We start from the raw sequence: 20,800 nt of genomic DNA, 5'->3' as shown, positions 1-20,800 counted from the left end.
CACAAAGTTACAGTGTTGATAATGCCAGGGAAGCAATAATTCTCGGTGTGTAAGAAGGTAGGAATAAAACATACAAACAACAACAGCAAAAAGCCAAACAATTACATCCTCAAACCTGCCAAACAAAATAAATTTTATAAAGTTCTAAGATCAAGATACCACACTAAAGTTCCTGGAGAGCCCACTAATGTCAAAATCGACCACTAATGTCAAAACAACCACTAATGTCATAACACATCGACGACAAATGTCGTAACAACCACTAATGTCATAACACGTCGACGACAAATATCATAACAACCACTAATGTCATAACACGTCCACGACAAATGTCATAACAACCACTAATGTCATAACACGTCCACGACAAATGTCATAATGACCACTAATGTCATAACACGTCGACGACAAATGTCAAAATCGGATTAACCGCTAATGTCATAACACGTCGACGACAAATGTCAAAATTTCCTAATTTACTGCAAATGTCATAACGCGTCACAGGGGCGGATCCAGGAATTAGGTAGAGGGTGGCACCTTCACAAAATCAAAGGCTGGCGCGACGCTCCCCTCCCTATTTTCTTCTTTTTATTTCTGTTATGTTGACAAAATATAGAGAGGGGGCACTAGAGGAGGGTGCACCCCCTCTCGATCCGCGATTGCGTCAACTGCAATGTCAAAATTGGATTAGCCACAAATCCCATAACACGTCGACCACAATGTCATAACGCGTCACAGGGGCGGATCCAGGAAAGGGGAGGAACCTTTACAAAATCAAAGGCCCGCCGAAACCCCCTCCCCTTTCTTTTTCTTTCTTCTGTTTTAACAAAAATAGAGACGGCGAGGGAGCACCGCGCCCCCGTCTGGATCCACGACTGCGTCAACCACAAGTTAATGTCAAAACCTATTGTTTGCATTACAGGGGCGGATCCAGGAATTCCGTAAAAGGGAGGCGCCTTTACAAAATCAAAGGCTTCAAGACCCCCTCCCCATTTTTTCTTTTTATTTCTGTTTTTATTTCTACTGTTTTAACTATAAAAAAAAATAGAAAGGGGGCACCAGAGAGGGATGCGTCCCCTCTGAATCCATGATTCAGCCCTCCCCCCATTTTTTCCATTTTATTTCTATTGTTTTAACTTTAAAAAAAAGGAGAGGGGGGCACCATGAGGAGGATGCGCCCCCTCATGATCCATGATTCCGTCTACCACAAAAGTCAAAACTCATTGCTTGCATTACAGGGGCGGATCCAGGACTTCCGTGAAGGGGGGCACCTTTACAAAATTAAAGGCTACCGCACCGTCCCCCCACTATTTCATGTTGTTTTAACGCAAAAAAAAAAAAGAAGAAAGAGGGGCACCAGAGAGGGATGCGTTCCCTCACGATCCATGATTGCGTCAACCACAAATGTCAAAACTCATTGCTTGCATTACAGGGGAGGATCCAGGAATTCCGTGAAGGGGAGGCGCCTTTACAAAATTTAAGCTGCCGCACCCCCATCCCCATTTTTTTCATTTTATTTCTATTGTTTTAACTTAGAAAGAGAGAGAGGGGGTACCAGAGAGGGGTGGGCCCCTCATGATCCATGATTGCGTCAACCACAAATGTCAAAACTCATTGCTTGCATTACAGGGGCAGATCCAGGAATTCCGTAAAGGCAACGCAGGGGAGACGCCTTTACAAAATTAAAGCTGCCTCAACCCTACCCCGTTTTTTCTTTTTATTTCTATTGTTTTAACAAAAAAAAAAGAGGCACTAGAGGGGGGGGGGGTGCTAGATCCGAGATTGAGCCAACCGCAAATGTCAAAACTCATTGCTTGCATTGCAGGGGCGGATTCAGAAATTCCATAAAGGGGAGGCGCCTTTACAAAATTAAAGCTGCCGCACCCCCACCTCCACCTCCATTTTTTTCAGGTTATTTCTACTGTTTTAACTTAAAGAGAGAGAGAGAGAGAGAGGGGGGGGGCACCAGAGGGGGATGCGCCCCCTCATGATCCATGATTGCGTCACCTCAAATGTCAAAAGTCATTGCTTGCATTATAGGGGCGGATCCAGGAATTCCGTAAAGGCAACGCAGGGGGAGGCGCCTTTACAAAATTAAAGCTGCCGAATGCCTACCCCGTTTTTTCCTTTTTATTTCCGTTGTTTTACCAAAAAAGGTATCACTAGAGGGGGTGCCCCCTCCTCTAGATCCGAAATTGCGTCAACCACAAATGTCAAAACTCATTGCTTTCATTACATGGGCGGATCCAGGATCCAGCCTTTCATTTTGAAAACACCCCTCCCCTTTACGGAATTCCTGGATCCGCCCCTTTAATGCAAGCAATGGGTTTTTATACATTTTATGGTTGGCGCAATCACCGATGGAGAGGGGGCGCATCCCACTCTATTGCCCCTTCTCTATTTTTTTTAATTTCTATACAACAGAAATAAAATAAGAAAATGGGGGGGGGGGGTGTCACGCCTGCCTTTGATTTTGTAAAGGCGCCCCCCCCCCCCCTTTTACGGAATTCCTGGATCCACCCCTGTCATGCAAGCAATGAGTTTTGACATTTGTGGTTGACGCAATCATGGATTAAGAGGGGACATATCCCTCTCTGGTGCCCCCTATCTATTTTTTTTAAACCACAGAAATAAAAAGAAAAATTGTGGAAGGGTTGCGGCAGCTTTAATATTGTAAAGGTGCCTCCCTTTTACGGAATTCCAGGATCCGCCCCTGTAATGCAAGCAATAGGTTTTGACAGTCACGGATCTTGAGGGAAGCGTAGCACCCCCTCCCCGTCTCTATTCTTTTTAAACAAGAAAAAGGGGAAAAAAAAAGAGGGGGTTGCGCCAGCCTTTGATTTTGTAAAGCGCCTCTCCTTTACGGAATTCCCGGATCCGCCCCTGTGACGCGTTATGACATTCGCAGTAAGTTTGGAAATGTTGACATTTTTGGTCGACGTGTTATGACATTTGTCGTTAATCTGATTTTGACCTTTGTGGTTTACGCAATCGCGGATCGAGAGGGGGGCGCATCCCTCTCCGGTGCCCCCTCATTATATTATGTTAAAACAACAGAAAGAAAAGGAAGAAAATGGAGGGGGTTCACGACAGCCTTTGACTTTGTAAAGGCGCCTCCCATTTACGGAATTCCGGGATCCGCCTCTGTAATGCCAGCAATGCGTTTTGAAATTTGTGGTTGACGTAATCATGGATCATAAGGGGACGCATCCCTCTCTGGTGCCCCCCTTTCTTTTTTTTTCCTTTTTTTTTTGTTATAACAAGAGAAATAAAAAGGAAAAATGGGGGTGGGGTGTGGAAGCCTTTGATTTTGTAAAGGCGCCTCCCTTTTACGGAATTCCTGGATCCGCCCCTGTAGTGCAAACAAGAGGTTTTGACATTAACTTGTGGTTGACGCAATCTCGGATGGGGGGGGGGGGCGCACCCCCCTCTAGTGCCCCTATCTATTTTCTGTTAAAACAACAGATATGAAAAGAACAATGGGTAGGGTTGCGGCAGCTTTAATTTTGTAAAGGCGCCTCTCCTTTACGGAATTCCTGGATCCGCCCCTGTAATGGAAGCAATGAGTTTTGACATTTGTGATTGACGCGATCATGGATCGTGAGGGGACGCATCCCTCTCTGGTGCCCCCCCCCCTTTTTTTTTTTCGTTAAAATAGTGGTTGCCGCAGTCGCGGGTATAGAGGGAGGCGCGGTAGCCCCTCACCTTCTCTATTTTTGCTAAAAGAAAAACAAAAAAGAAAGAAAGGGGAGGGGATTGCGCCGGCGTTTGATTTTGTAATGGCGCCTGCCCTTTACGAAACTCCTGGATCCGCCATTGTGACGCGTTATGACATTTGCACTATTGCAAGAAGTGTCTGAAATTTTGACATTATTTTGTGGTCGACGTGTTATGACATTTGTCGTTAATCTGATTTTGACATTTGTGGTTTACGCAATCGCGGATCGAGAGGGGGGCGCATCCCCCTCTGGTGCCCCCTCACTATATTATGTTAAAAGAACAAAAAGAAAAATAAGAAAATGGGGGTGGGGGGTCACGACAGCCGTTGATTTTGTAAAGGCGCCCCCCCCCCCCCCCCTTTATGGAAGGACGCGCTATGATATTTGCAGTAAAGTTTGGAAATGTTGACATTAACTTGTGGTCGACGTGTTATGACATTTATGGTTAATCTGATTTTGACATTCATGGTTGACGCAATCGCGGATCGAGAGGGGGGAGGCACATCCCCCTCTGGTGCCCCCTCACTAATTCCTGGATCCGCCCCTATGACGCGTTATGGCATTTGCAGTAAAGTTAGGAAATTTTGACATTTGTGGTTAATCCGATTTCGACATTTGTGGTTGACGCAATCGCGGATCGAGAGGGGGCGCATCACCCTCTGGTGCCCACTCTCTCTATTTTGTTAAAACAACAGAAAGAAAAAGAAGAAAATGGGGGGGGGGGTCGCGGCAGCCTTTGACTTTGTAAAGGCGCTTCCCATTTACGGAATTCCTGGATCCGCCTCTGCAATGCCAGCAATGCGTTTTGAAATTTGTGGTTGACGCAATCATGGATCATAAGGGACGCATCCCTTTCTGGTGCCCCCCTTTCTTTTTTTTTTGTGTTAAAACAACAGAAATAAAAAGGGAAAATGGGGTGGGGTGTGGAAGCCTTTGCTTTTGTAAAGGCGCCTCCCTTTTACGGATTTTCTCGATCCGCCCCTGTAGTGCAAACAATAGGTTTTGCCATTAACTTGTGGATGACGCAATCTCGGATGGGGGGGGGGCGCACCCCCCTCTAGTGCCCCTATCTATTTTCTGTTAAAACAACAGAAATGAGAAGAAAAGTGGGGTAGGGTTGCGGCAGCTTTAATTTTGTAAAGGCGCCTCTCCTTTACGGAATTCCTGGATCCGCCCCTGTAATGGCAGCAATGAGTTTTGACATTTGTGGTTGACGCAATCATGGATCGTGAGGGGACGCATCCCCCTCTGGTGCCCCCCTTTTTTTATTTATTTTTTTTTTAACAGCAGGGGAATAAAATGGGGGGGGGGGTGGAAGCCCAAAGTGGGTTTTGACATTAACTTGTGGTTGCCGCAGTCGCAGAAATAGAGGGGGGGCGAGGCAACCCCTCACCTTCTCTATTTTTGTTAAAACAAAAACAAAAAAGAAAGAAAGAAAGGGGAGGGGATTGCGCCGGCGTTTAATTTTGTAAAGGCGCCTGCCCTTTACGAAAGTCCTGGATCCGCCATTGTGACGCATTATGACATTTGCAAATGTCTGAAATTTTTGACATTTGTGGTCGACGTGTATGTTATGACATTATTGTTGTTAATCTGATTTTGACATTTGTGGTTTATGCAATCGCGGATCGAGAGGGGGAGCATCCCCCTCTGGTGCCCCCTCACTATATTATGTTAAAACAACAAAAAGAAAAATAAGAAAATGGGGGGGGGGGGGGTCACGACAGCCTTTGATTTTGTAAAGGCGCCCCCCCCCCCCCCCTTCATGGAATTCCTGGATCCGCCCTTGTGACGCGTTATGATATTTGCAGTAAAGTTTGGAAATGTTGACATTTGTGGTCGACGTGTTATGACATTTGTGGTTAATCTGATTTTGACATTTGTGGTAGACGCAATCGCGGATCGAGAGGGGGGCGCATCCCCCTGTGGTGCTCCCTCACTATATTATGTTAAAACAACAGAAATAAAAATAGGAAAATTAGGGGGGGTCGCGCCAACCTTTGATTTTGTAAAAGCGACCCCCCCCCCCCCTTCACGGAATTCCTGGATCCACCCCTGTAATGCAAGCAATGAGTTTTGACATTTGTGGTTGACGCAATCATGGATCGTGAGGGGACGCATCCCTCTCTGGTGCCCCCCCCCCCTTTTTTTTAAACGACAGGAAAAAAAATGGGGGGTGGAAGCCCAAATTGGGTTTTGACATTAACTTGTGGTTGCCGCAGTCGCGGATATAGAGGGGGGCGCGGAAGCCCTCACCTTCTCTATTTTGTTTTTTAAAAAAGGGGGGAAAAAGAAAGGGGAGGGGGTTGCGCCGGCGTTTGATTTTGTAAAGGCGTTCAAATTCAGTAAGGCCTAGTCACACCTTTCCGGGCAGCGTCTTTATTTTTCCCACATAAGTTCCGGACCCCAAGTCTACATTACATGAATATTCATGACTTACGTCTTCGGAATAAGAGTACGCATGCGCGTACACTTGTTTTTTATACCGCGGCGAGCTATAGGAAAAGCGAAAACGAATAAAATGTCGACCTCCAACATTGTGTTGTGCTCGCATTCAGAATCAGAGGCAGATCCTGAACAATTACGCTTGTTAGAGGTAAGTAAAAAAAAAAAGATTTATTTAATTCAGGAGTGATTTCTACTAAGTTTTTAAAGCTTGTTAGGTTTAATCAGTATGCCACTGGCATTTTTGGTAATGACAATTCATAAGACATTGACGTTTTGGTGATGGTGGTGGTAGCAGTGATGATGTGCATGACATTGATATTAAAGGCATTGGTTAATATTGTGCTCATTTTTAAAAAATCTGAGCTGCATGGTCCTCAATGCTATCAGAATATTGGATAGGGGGCTAAAATTGAGCTGTAAAAATATCATACTTCAAAGTTATCATTTAGAGCTTCAAAAAAGCGAAAACTTGAAACATAACCTCCATAGACTACTGTGCTGGAATTATCATAGTAGGTGATAACAAATACAATTTTCATAAATATTTTGATAGTTAAGTAGTTACTTTCATTATTTTTGCATTCTTGGTTGTTTTTTAATCTATCTGAACATAATTAGATAGGTCAGGCAGCTCAGTTTAGAATTTTTTTCTAATCGATCATCCACAATGTTAACCAGTGGCTTTAAGTTGATTTGGACGATTGTTATAGGTGGTAATAGATTGTGATTACGAAGATGATGACTGATAATTCATCAGACAAGATGCCAAACAATATCATCATAAAGATCATTAAAATCATGTATCATATATAGTCATCGTCATTATAATCCACATCATTCATCATATTATAAAAGCACCAGCATCATTGCAATCATAATTAGCATCATCAGCACGACCATGGGACATAAAAACCATCAAAATCAAGTAACATAAGGTAGAACATCAATATTAGCACAGAACATCAACATTAACATAGAACATCATCACGATCATCATAATAATCATGATTCCTCACCACTAGAACAATCATCAACATCAATGTCATCAGCATTATCATCACCACTACCATCACCACCATCATCATCATGAAAGAGAAAATAAGCATATAATTGTACGATGTATGCAATTTATCATTTGCAAACAGTCAGTAATCAGCTGACTGACAGCGTGCATCCTTACATTTAATGCAGGCTACATTTGACACATTTGAGAAACAAAGACTTTCATTGTATACAAGTTATCCTCTCATGAGGACGATTGAATCAATGAGGAACCTCCAAATGTCAACTAGTATATCACTCTTTAGCAAAGTAAAGCAGTATCCACACCTGTTACTTATCCAAACCTACACATGAATATGACTATATACGTATCGACTCAACTGCTATTCGTACCGTACAGAACGGACACTACGCTTGTAGTGACCTCGCTTGCACTTTTGTATAGTTATTACATGGATCGCTACTGGGTCACTGACCGCAGGTTATTGAACCAGGGGCCGTATTCTGAGAGCTAATTAAGTGTCTGATTAGCACTTAATTACTGCATTGGTATTCTGAGAGCATGATTTTATAGGGGGTATATTAACTACCATAGCAACAAGCGTTTTGGCGGGAAGGACCTACGCGTTTGCGCGTATCAATGCGCGTGCACCTCTGAGAGGACTTAATCACAGAGTTAATTACGAATCGGTATTCTGAGGGTGTAATTAAGTATGAAAGTTAATGGAAAACTTAATGATACCAAAGAGTGTCATTAACTACTCCGATATCACGCATTACATCGTGTTTTCTCTGCCACAACGATGCTTACCGTCTTCGGTAACCGAGGAGCGGTTGAATCTTATCATGGTATCCGTAGAATTCAGAGAAAAGAAGAAATATAGCCGATCTTCGAGGAATTTTGTTATTTTATGTGAGCAAAGAGGTTGAGATCTTCGCGTGCGTAGGTGAGGGGTTGTAATCAAATACCGGAGTGTGCGCACGGAGCTCTTGGGTTGTAATTACAGGGGGCGTGCAGGAGCGCGCATTGAGGGCATATTTGCGCGTGTAATCATCATTTTGGCTTCTAACAACGCGTCTGATTGGATGGAATAACAATTAGATGGGAGGGACCTAAGATAATTACAGGGGACTTAATCATACCTTAATTACGTCCTCAGAATACCGATTTTGCCCATGATTAAGGGCCTATTCACTTCACGACTTAATCACGAAGTTAATTACAGACTTAATTACGACCTCAGAATACCACCCCAGGAGCCGACCTACTTGCTTTGTTTACATTGCTGGTGTTACGCGCGTGGTAGACGCGCGCGGTGATCTTAATTTAGCATTCTTCACGTGCCATTCGCGAGTATCAACATTCATCGCTTTATATGTGAGTGTCAACATTCATCGTTTTATATGAAATGGGTTAGTCAAATACTGGTTAGTGATTGCTTAAACAGAGTCACGTGATGGAGGTACATTCGTTATGTTCTCCCATGGGAAAACATTTCCACGTAACAAATGACAGAATGCCTACGCGTAGGATCGCGCGCACAGTGAATTTGGCTCTGCGCGAGCGAGTTATTGTAGTGCGTAGTGCGCGCTAGCTGCACATGCACGCTTTGCTGGTACAATGTACATGGTGGCCGTGGCTGCAAAGTTCGTAGGAGCCTACAGATCTCTACGATCTTTGGTGGTTGGCGTTGACGTATTTGACTAACCCATATAATATAACAGACGATGACTTTTGTTGTCGGGAACATGTACCAAACGTTCCCCCTCAAGGTTTGAAATGCTATTTCGGGAGGCTATAAGTCCCTCGACTTCGTCTCGGGACATATAACCTCCCTCAATAGCATTTCAAACCCTTCGGGTGGAACATTCGGTATGTTCCCTCCCCCGCCAGTCATCATCTATATAATGTGTTCGCCACACCTTCATTAAGACTGTGGACCAATCAGTTTTCAGCATATTTTACGTTAACTAATTAACGTTGTTTTTCCTGCCGTGGTCACCGATTGTCGAGGTCGCGATCTCGTTGTCATTTATGGATATCCATCACTCTACTCTTAGTGCTCAGTCTCGTACACATACAGTCTGAAGTCGCGTTTTAGGAGTGTAGTCATTGTATCTATATTTTCGGGAACCTGTTTACTTACCTCTTTCGTGCATGTCTTATTGGATATCTTGCAAGTGGATCTTGTGTTTCGGAATATTCATTGGATTACCTTCATTTTCTCTACGCGAAAGGAAACGTGTTATTCTTCTCTGTTTATACCGGGAGTGTGCAATAACTCTGGACATAACCCTCGCGGTTATATTTCGGCTAACGCGTGTTGACACTGTAGCATCACGACGCTCGCTAATCCAGCGGTGACGCCTATCGCCCGGGATCTTCGGTAGCCGTCCTCCGATCCTTCGTCCGTGTTGTCATAGCAGTCCTGCCTACTCACAGTCGTCTAGAACCGCCACGGTGAGTAGAGTAACTCTTGACACTAACTCAATATAATCACCCGTTACTCTACATTGGTGACCCCAACGTGATATTGAATAACATCATGAGTCAGCAGGAGCAGAGCGACGACACGAAGGCTGACCCCACGGCCGTCGCAGAGGCTGGAACAGGAACAGAACTGGAACAGAGGTCGCTGGTCTTTTGAAATTACCACCCTTCTGGTCCAGCGACCCAGCAGTATGGTTTGCCCAAGTTGAGGCGACTTTCGACACCAAGCGCATCGTCCGGGAGAAGACGCGGTGTCCATATGTCATCTCCTCGCTTCAGCCAGAGGTTGCCATGGAGATTCGCGATTTGATCGTCGACCCGCCTTCTTCTGAGCCGTACACTAAACTGAAAACTGAGCTAATTCGGCGCATGTCAATTTCAGAGCTAAAGCGGCTTAATAAGCTTCTAATCAGCGAAGAGCTGGGAGATCGAACCCCTTCTCAACTCCTTCGACGGATGCAGCAACATCTCGGCGATAAGACGCTTGAGCCGAGCATGCTCCGACACCTGTTCGTACAGCGGCTCCCGGAAAATGTCCAGCTGATACTCGCCTCAACCAGTGAAACAATGGACATCAACGAGGCGGCAGCCCTTGCTGATCGTATCTTGGAAGTGGCAGCTCCATCCTCGGTTGCTAGCGTGGAAGCAAAACCAGCCATCAGCACGCCGACAGCAAGCGCCCCCGATGACGTACAGCATCTCATCGCTCAGGTAGCTCAGCTGACGGCACAGGTGCAAGCACTCATTGCCACAGTGAAGGAAGGTCATCGTTCGCGGAATCGCAGTTCCTCGCGTTCCCGCAGGTCATCTTGTAGTCGCAGCGAGAGCCCGATCCCACAGCAACGACATCCAGAGAGCGAATGCTGGTATCACTGGTCTTTTGGTGAGAAGGCCAAGAGATGCACTCCCCCCTGTTCCTGGCATAAGCGTCACCCTTCTTCGACGCCGGGAAACCAGCCAGCCGGCAACTAGCTGCGACGAGCGCGGCCGGCGGACAGCCCATTAGTCGCCTGTTCTATGTGACTGACAAACTTTCTGGCACACGTTTTCTTGTTGATACTGGGGCAGAAGTCAGCATTATTCCACCTACTACTGCAGACAAACACCGAGCTTCCAGTGCTTCAGTAACATTGCAAGCTGTGAATCATTCGCCCATTACCACGTATGGAGAACGTTCAATTACAGTGGACTTAGGTTTACGCCGGACATTTAGGTGGGTATTTATCATCGCTAACATCAGTCAGCCCATCATTGGTGCAGATTTTCTGAGACACTTTAACCTGCTTGTGGACGTCAAGCATCGTCATCTTCATGATGCTACCACGAGTTTGAGCGTGCATGGAATTTGCATAAATTCTGATTCATCCTCCATCAGCCCAGTGATTTCACGTTTGGATAGCGGTTCACCATATGATGCTATTCTCCTGCAATTTCCTGGGATAACACGCCCGGATTACAACCACACAGCTGTGAAGCATTCTGTCACACATCACATCACCACGGGTGGTCCACCAGTTGCAGCTCGTCCCCGTCGTCTTGCTGAAGAGCGCTTCAACATCGCTAAGCGGGAATTCGATCACATGTTGGACTTAGGGATCATACGACAATCCAGCAGCAATTGGTCTTCTCCTCTTCATATGGTACCTAAAAAGACGCCTGGTGATTGGAGACCGTGTGGAGATTACAGAGCTTTGAATGCAAAAACGGTGCCAGACTGTTATCCCGTCCCACATCTCCATGACTTCACGTCTTACGACATTACGTCTTACGTCTTACGTCATCACGCAAGATTGATTTGGTTCGAGCCTATCACCAAATCCCAGTCCACCCTGACGACATTCATAAGACTGCCATAACTACCCCATTTGGATTGTTTGAGTTTGTACGCATGCCGTTCGGACTGCGAAATGCTGCTCAGACTTTCCAGCGTTTCATGGATGAAGTTACACGTGGTCTACCGTTCGTCTACACCTACATCGACGACCTGCTGATTGCCAGCGACACACACGAAGAGCATGAGCACCATCTTCGCACCCTCTTCACACGCCTCTCCGAATATGGTGTTATCATCAATCCCCAGAAGTGCATCTTTGGTGTGAAATGTCTCGCCTTTCTCGGCCATCAGGTTGATGAGCACCGTATTCGCCCTCTCAGCGACAAAGTCAAGGAAATTCGTGAATTTCCTCGCCCTACTTCTGCCCGACAGCTCCACAGGTTTCTGAGATTGATCAATTTCTACAGACGTTTCATTCCCAAGGCAGCTGACATTCTCACTCCACTTACTGACGCTCTGAGAGATCTACCGAGACGTTCAACCAAGCCCATAGACTGGACAGGTGAACGAGTTGCAGCGTTCGACAATGTGAAACAGGTCCGCTGATGTAGCCATGTTAGTTCACCCTTCCTCTCATCTCCCCACAAGTCTCATGGTAGATGCTTCAGACTCAGCTGTAGGGGGTGTACTTCAACAGCTGCCACATGGGGTATGGAAGCCCATAGCCTTCTTCTCCCAGCGTTTGAAACCCCCGGAGACGCGATATAGCACGTTTGGAAGGGAGCTACTCGCTGCTTACCTTAGCGTTCGGCATTTTCGCTACTTATTAGAGGGAAGGACACTCACTCTCTACACTGATCACAAGCCCCTCACGTATGCTCTGCATGCCAAGCCAGACCGGCATTCCCCGCGAGAAGTGCGACATTTAGACTACATATCGCAATTTACTTCTGACATCCAGCATGTAAAAGGAGTTGACAACGCTGTATAGCAGATGCTCTTTCTCGCCTTCATGTAGATGCACTACATACTTCCCCCATCGTTGATTTTCATCAACTCGCCATCGATCAGGAGGACGATCAGGACTGGGACGATATTCGTCAATCACCCTCTCTCTCATTCAAGCGTGTCCCTCTTCCAGCTGATGACGGTCTCATTTGGTGCGATGACTCTACCGGACATCAACGCCCCTTTGTTCCACGAAAGCATCGTCGCACGATTTTTCATGCATTTCACGACATGTCTCACCCAGGTATCAGGGCAACATGGAAACTCATCACTCAGAGATTCATTTGGCCTGGAATCAATCGTGACGTTAGATGCTGGGCTCGTACTTGCCTTGAGTGTCAGAAGTGTAAAGTGCATAGACATAACAAAGCACCACTGGGCACGTTCACGCTGCCGGATGCACGGTTTTCACAACATATTGATATTGTCGGACCTCTTCCTCCTTCTGCAGGCAACAGTTATCTTTTGACGTGTGTTGATCGCTACTCACGCTGGCCAGAAGCGATACCGATTCCGGACATCACGGCCGAGACGGTCGCACGAACTTTTCTCGCCAGATGGGTAGCGGTATTTGGCGCGCCCACCACTATCACCACTGATCGTGGACGACAATTCGAGTCATCACTCTTCCATGAACTCGCAAACTTGCTTGGGACGAATCGCATACGTACAACTTCATACCATCCTGCGTCGAACGGTTTAGTTGAACGCTTGCACCGTCAACTTAAAGTAGCCATCAAGGCTCACAACAACACGCGATGGACTGGGGTGTTACCACTGGTCTTGCTAGGCATCCGTACAGCAATCAAGACGGATATACAATGCTCCTGTGCTGAGTTGGTTTCTGGCACGGCACTAAAGTTACCAGCCCAATTTGTTGCACCAACAAAGCCTGACGAGCTTATATCGACCCCACGAACTATGTTCATCGCTTGAAGCAGCTGATGCAAAAGTTGAGCCCCACCCCCACACGGCAGCAACACACTTCATCACGGATACATCCGGAATTACTTCTTCAGGTCATGTGTTTCTCCGTCATGATGCCGTGAATAAGCCCTTGTAACCTCCTTACCGAGGCCCCTTTGCAGTGATACGCCGCAATGACAAGTTTTTCACCATTGACATTGATGGAAAACATGAAAATGTCAGCGTGGACCGCATCAAGCCTGCATTTTTGGAAGATCACCAAAATCAGACCGAGCCATCATCCTCATCATCGACTGACACGACCACGCCGCCAACACCTGCGCCAGACCACCCCGAGATTAAACGGACTCGTTCAGGTCGCCATGTTAGGTGGCCGGCTAGATTCGTGGACTATTTTGATCCTGGATGAAGGGACTCACACATTTTGGATCTTCCTCATTCACATTACACGCTGATTTTTGTCATTTCGTGATCAGCTCTGCCTGCTACATAGGACATATGTTTGTATATATTGCTGTACATAAACTGTGACGTGTTTCCTTTCATCGATTGTTGCTTCATTTCCATTGTGCAACTCTCTAGGGAGGGGGTAGATGTAGTGACCTCGCTTTCACTTTTGTATAGTTATTACATGGATCACTACTGGGTCACTGACCGCAGGTTATTGAACCAGGAGCCGACCTACTTGCTATGGGTGCGTTCGAGCGTTCTCCTAAAGCGAACTGTACCGTACCGTACCCGCGCCAGAGGAGCGTTCGAACGCTCCTAAAGTGTACCGTACCGTACTGTACCGAGCCAAATGTGGACCACTTCCCGATGTGCTCCAAAAGCGTACCAAAGCGTACCAAAAGTTCGTTGTAAAGCATGTGCGTATCATGCGCATACGTCACAATGCAAAAACATCATTCTCTTTGTTCGGGATAGCTGTAAGTAGTTCAAGCGAGAGGTGAATGACATTCTTGCTGTAAACAAGCGTGACCTTTTCTAAAAATAACTCGTGAGGTACGCTTTCTCCACAGAGCGCTCGAACGCACCAAAATTGGCATGGTACGGTACGGTACGCTTTAGTTCAGTTCGCTTTGGTTCGCTTTAGAGCGCTCGAACGCACCCTTTGTTTCTATAGCCATGTCTACACCTATCCAAAAACTTGTAGTTATACTAACTACGAGCGCAAAAATGCGTTCCCCTAACCACGACAAAACTTCGATGCCGTTCACACCTACATGCAGTTAGCAAAACCTCAAGATAAACATAACTACGATAGAAAATAAAGGGCGCTGCCCATAGGGTTGCGCACTATTGTGGAAAAAACTGAGCGTCGTGGTTAACAAAACTCCGTTCACATCTGTCATAGTTTCAGCGCGCTGCCACAGCGCGCTTAAACTACGCGCTTAAACCACGACAACACCCTAAGAAATCTTGTGGTGTTGTCGTGGTGTCTTCGCCTTAAGGTTTTGTCGTGGTTTTCTAAACTACATGCGTCTACATCTACGCTAACTTGTAGTTTAGTGCCTCGTGGTTTACAAAACCTCGAGGTTTAGAAAACCTTAAGGTAAAGGGACTTAGGTGTGAACCTCACTAAAGAGATTATACCTATAGAGTAAGTAGTCGCCATTAGCGTGCGTACAAATAGTGCGTCCAAAATTGAAGAGGGAGCGCACACTCAGCTCCTGGCACTGGATCTAAGTCTACGTTCAAGTCATATCTTCTCATATCATATCTGGAATGATATGTTATTCTTCATTACACATTTTCATTTTCAGAATCACAATGTGGTTAATTGTTTAAATATTAGTTTTTACGATGATATCATATCATTTGAACCATTTGGTAGAGTCCAGACCTTTTTGTTGTTCGCAAAATAAACAGTGGGAACTTGGGTGTAGACTAGACAGTACTTGAGCATTATGACGTTTGTTTCGCGTACATTCCCACTCACATCATAAAATCAAACAACATAAGCACCATTATGACGCTTAAACATGACCATTGTGACGTCACACTAAAACAACGCAAGATCACTGCGCCGAATATTCAAGTCGAGCGCATTAAAGGGGAAGGCTAGTAACTGATCAGTGGGAATCAGTGGAAATGCTGGGAGATGATTGTTCCAATCCTTATGGGATTCATTCAAGAGTCCATTGTATATCTATTGTTGTGTGAAAATGATTTGCTTCAGAATGGTCTCATATTCAAGTAATGTGCAGATTAATGCTCCGTCACTGACCAGGGACGCTAACCTGGAAGCATTAAACTGCACATTACTTGAATATGAGACCATTCTGAAGCAAATCATTTTCACACAACAATAGATATACAATGAACTCTTGAATGAATCCCATAAGGATTGGAACAATCATCTCCCAGCATTTCCACTGATTCCCACTGATCAGTTACTAGCCTTCCCCTTTAAACAGTGCGCTGCCATCTACTGATTAATAACTGTACAGGATCCGTGCAATGGCGACTCCCACAACGCGAAATGGCAGCTCCCTCGCGCGGCTGCCTCCCCACTGGACTACGCCCTCTTGTGGTATAATCTCTTCGCTTTGTTTACATTGCTGGTGTTACGCGCGTGGTAGACGCGCGCGGTGATCTTAATTTAGCATTCTTCGCGTGCCATTCGCGAGTATCAACATTCATCGCTTTATATGTGAGTGTCAACATTCTTCGTTTCATGTGTTCGCCACACCTTCATAAAGACTGTGGACCAATCAGTTTTCAGCATATTTTACGTTAACCAATTAACGTTGTTTTTCCTGCCGTGGTCACCGATTGTCGAGGTCGCGATCTCGTCATTTATGGATATACATCACTCTACTCTTACTGCTCAGTCTCGTACACATATAGTCTGAAGTCGCGTTTTAGGAGTTTAGTCATTGTATCTATATTTTCGGGAACCTGTTTACTTTCCTCTTTCGTGGATGTCTTATTGGATATCTTGCAAGTGGATCTTGTGTTTCGGAATATTCATTGGATTACCTTCATTTTCTCTACGCGAAGGGAAACGTGTTATTCTTTGTTTTTACCGGGAGTGTGCAATAACTCAGGACATAACCCTCGCGGTTACATTTCGGCTAACGCGTGTTGACACTGTAGCATCACGACGCTCGCTAATCCAGCGGTGACGCCTATCGCCCGGGATCTTCGATAGCCGTCCTCCGATCCTTCGTCCATGTCGTCATAGCAGTCCTGCCTACTCACAGTCGATCGTCTAGAACCGCCACGGTGAGTAGAGTAACTCTTGACACTAACTCAGTATAATCACCCGTTACTCTACACACTGTACTAGTAAACATGCGCGCGTTCTGCAGACTCAATACGCGCTACCACTGCCACACGTACGCATAGGCTGTTATGTGTACTGTTGTATGTATTTACTGCATAGAGTCAACACATAGATGCCAAGTTCAAAAAATTTTCATGAGTGAGATTTTCATGACTCAGCATCTCGGTGCGCGCGCATGTGCGTGAGCGAGGGAGCGAAGCGACTGAGCAAGTAGTGGGGCAGATATGTGAAAAAGATGCTCACATCCGGCGGAAAGTATGACATTTTGCATATAGGGGTATTTTGAGGCGCTGATTTCAAAAATTGCCGGATCCAAGAGATCTGATCACGGGGTCGGCCGCCATTTTGAATTCCTATATGGCCGCCGTCAAAGATCCCTATCTTCAGTTCTGAATGACATTAGCCATTGGAATTTGATATATAAAAGCATGAAGATATGATGACTTCAATAACAGACTTATTTGATATGTCTGACAAGCTGCACGGCAGCCAATTTGAATTTAATACATATTTGCCATGTTGGAGTGTTGAAAATCTCTATCTCGAGTTTGTAAAGTAGGCTACCTGATTGAGCGCGCGTTTGTAACTGATAGAGTGCGCGCTGATGTATTTACATTGTGACGTCAGTGAAAGGTGCATTATGCTTCCTTTTTGCTGCACTTTTTGACATGCCCGTGAGTGTTAGTCGTGATGTTTGTCTTCGTAGCCACATTGGAATTCAAAATAGCAGGCACATGCGTTTGTCAGACATATCACATCAGTTAATATTTTAACTCAGTATGTTAAAATACTTGTTTACACATAATTTCAGGGTCACTCACCACTTAGAAATCGAGATAGGGATTTTGAATATTTCGTCGAGGCGGCCATATTGGAATTCAAAATGGCGGCCACTCGATGTTTGTCAGACACTCCGAATCAATCTGTCATCAAATTCAATGTGTCAAAACGCTCATGTGTACCAAATTTTGGTGCCACAGGTCATTCAGAACTGAAGATAGGGATCTTTGACTTTGTTTTGTGATGGCGGCCATATTGGAATTCAAAATGGCGGCCGACCCCGTGGTCAAATCTCTTGGATCCGGCAATATTTGAAATCAGCGCCCCAAAATACCCCTATATGCAAAATTTCATATTTTCTGCCGGATGTGAGCATTTCGACCAATTTTTGTTACATATCTGCCCTACTAAAGGGGATGGTGTTGAAGGGGGGGGGGGGTGTCCGCCCTTCCACGGTAGGGAGCTTTTGCAATTTTTAGCTGGTCCATACTTAAGTGACTATTTTTTACTTATTTTGAAACATAAAAGGTAAATATGCCTTCAATTGCAGCTCTCACTTAACTCCTTTATGCTCCCAATGCGTGAGAAAAATGGGTGTCATGCGTGAGATCGTGAGACAGACCCGAAATGCTTGAGTCTCACTCACAATGCGTGAGACTTGGTAGCTCTGTCAACATAGTGAGCTGTCAAGCGCACCCATACAGTGCGTAAGCTCTACTGTAAGCTAGCACCAGCAATTAGATAAGTGATTGTTTTCTAATCTCACCTAAATTTCTATCGATTTCTATATAGGATACGGACTATCCTCAACTCCTTAAAACGTGAGTATACATCGTAAATTCGGGTAAATTTTAACGGCTAGTCTAGACGAGCATCATCATGATCTAGAACTACATTATTATCGCTATCGAGGGATACTCCCGAAACCCCCGAAAACCACGTAGGAATACCACAATCTCACAACACAGACCAAAGAAAACACATGTTAACAAATGCAATCGTCGTCAGCCGAATCACGGACCGTATCGCAGATCGGATTAATATTTTTGATGGTTGCTATCGGCAAGCGTAATTGAAGGGGTCGGTGCAATATAGTGCTAACCCACACAATAGTCATTTTGAGATAAACGCTGTTGAATCTTTGGAAAGTCCATACATTGTACATTAATAAAACATGAATGCATGCATTTTTTACCATCTTATTGGTTGAATTCAAATATGATATTTTCACGGAGGTTAGAGTGAAGGATAAGGATTATGAAAATGCATGTAACTCAATTTTGACCAAATTGTGTGTTAGCACTATATTGCACCGACCCCTTCAATTACGCTCTTTTCAGAGCGATTTGCGCTCTCCGTGATTGGCTGTCGGTATTCTGTAATTTACCCAAGAATTTAACCCGACGTTAATAATATCAATAACTACCTGCCTCGGCGCTACGCGCCTCGGCGTCCCATGTCAAGTATAGAGAGGTGCCCGCACCTCGTCAGGGGTCCGAATACCGTCACCCCGCTAATTGTTTTAACTGTTAAGCACACTAAACAAAAAGTTATGACCGGGAATGTGTTCAGTACGCTTGAAACTTGGCAGGGCCACCACAACCAAGCAAATTGTGGTGAAAACCGAACAGTTTTTCGCGAAAATCTGAAATTTTAATCGGAATACGTGTTAGAATGCTATCACCACTGTCCCCGGACGCATCTTTTACGTGTATGTCTATGGGAACATCACGGTCACCCGCACACGTCTTTTACGTGCTAAGTCTATGGGAACGCTGGTGACGAGTTGAGGGGCCCCTTCCTTAGCGCACAACTATTCCGTATCGTTCGCGTTTGGCGACGATAGCTGCAAATTTTCGATATCGATCAGTAAACGTGTGATTCCATTGGAATTTTCAGCATTTTTCCTGCATGTAAAGGGGATTTCATAGAATTTCAGTGACGACATGTGATTCAAATATGAACAAAAATTAACTATGACGAGGTGCGAGTCACCCAAGCATACTGCAGATTTTTTTTTAATAGTTTACGCAATTGTGGGATATCGTATCCGGGCACTTACCCCCTGGGCAACTACCCTCCGGATAACTACCACCCGGATAATTACCCCCCAGGTCTATTCCCCCCTAGGGCAACTACCACCCGGTCATCTACCCTCCTAGGGCAACTAACCCCAAGGGCAATTACCCCTAGGACATCTACCCCCGGATAACTACCCCCTGGGTAACTACCCCCTGGATGACTACCCCCCGGATAACTACCCCCAGATAACTACCACCCGGATAACTACCCCCTGGATAACTACCCCCCCCCCCGAACTACCCCCAGTTAACTACCCCCCCCCCCCGATAACTACCCCCTGGATAACTACCCCCCGGAGAACTACCCCCTGGGTAACTACCCCCCGGATAACTACCCCCAGGATAACTACCACCCAGATAACTACCCCCGGATAACTACCCCCCCCCCGATAACTACCCCCAGGATAACTACCACCCGGATTACCACCCCGAGATACCCCCCATAACCATACCCCGAACCCCGCCCCCTACTGATACTTACTCACTGGACAACCCTCCCTCCCCCCCCCCCGAAAGTTACCATACACCCGTTGTAATTTTTCCGTAAGTTCATAACACCATATCAGAAGACTAAGCTCATGTAGGCCCTACATTAATGCACCTTTCTCTTACACTGTCATCATTTACTCTTTTGGCTTGTCATTTTCTACCATTATAACACATTAGGCGATAAACATAAGAAAAGGAGAGTTGATTTCACTGCAATTCATATTCCCTTAACATTGGTGAGGGACCCTTCGATATAAAGCCATAGTTTCTGATAGGATCCGGGCACGGTTTCATGAAAGTTATCAGTCCTGACAAGCTGTCAGTTCCACACAATTACCAATCGTTGTAGGTCGATCAAAGCAGGTCCATGGTAACAAGTCAGTGACTCGAGCTTATCAATCAAGCAGAACCCATGGTTTTATTGAAATTATTAGAGACTAACAAGATGTCATAACTGTCAACTTTTATCAAACGGTGCCCTAATCTGTCATTTGAGTAAAATTACAGCTTATTTTACATACAAGAAGAATTGTGCTAGTTTTCAAATTAAATGTTCTCGACACTTTAAGGGGAAATCAAGTTCAAATATAAGCTAGTCTGATTAGAAAGAGTACAATATTACGAGTTTAACGGTATTTCTTTTTTCTTTTTCTTTTTTTTTAACAAAACACCCCTAGTTGTTAACGAAGTCTTTTGTCCTGCACCCTCTTTTTGAATAGATCTAGAGAGTTGTAGTTGACAGAATCCTTTTTACATAAGGGCTGCTCTGTTTTATCCAGGCCATTTTAAGAC

The 20,800-nt window shown here is 45.2% G+C and overlaps 1 protein-coding gene across 1 annotated transcript; it reads left to right on the top strand.

Annotated features, from left to right (window-relative positions):
- The first annotated feature begins 8,790 nt into the window (after positions 1-8,790).
- Positions 8,791-10,632, top strand: LOC139715373 (uncharacterized). The gene is made up of 2 exons (XM_071626947.1): positions 8,791-8,816; positions 9,771-10,632. Exons 1-2 carry the CDS (start codon positions 8,791-8,793, stop codon positions 10,630-10,632), a joined length of 888 nt encoding a protein of 295 aa, XP_071483048.1.
- Positions 10,633-20,800: the final 10,168 nt, after the last annotated feature.

The sequence above is a fragment of the Diadema antillarum genome, unplaced genomic scaffold (assembly GCF_040938485.1).
Source record: "Diadema antillarum isolate AM-2024a unplaced genomic scaffold, OU_Dant_1.0 scf00000047, whole genome shotgun sequence".
NCBI lineage: Eukaryota > Metazoa > Echinodermata > Echinoidea > Diadematoida > Diadematidae > Diadema > Diadema antillarum.
The sequence above is the reverse complement of the archived record's forward strand: the minus strand, read 5'-3'. Positions and strand labels throughout refer to the sequence as shown.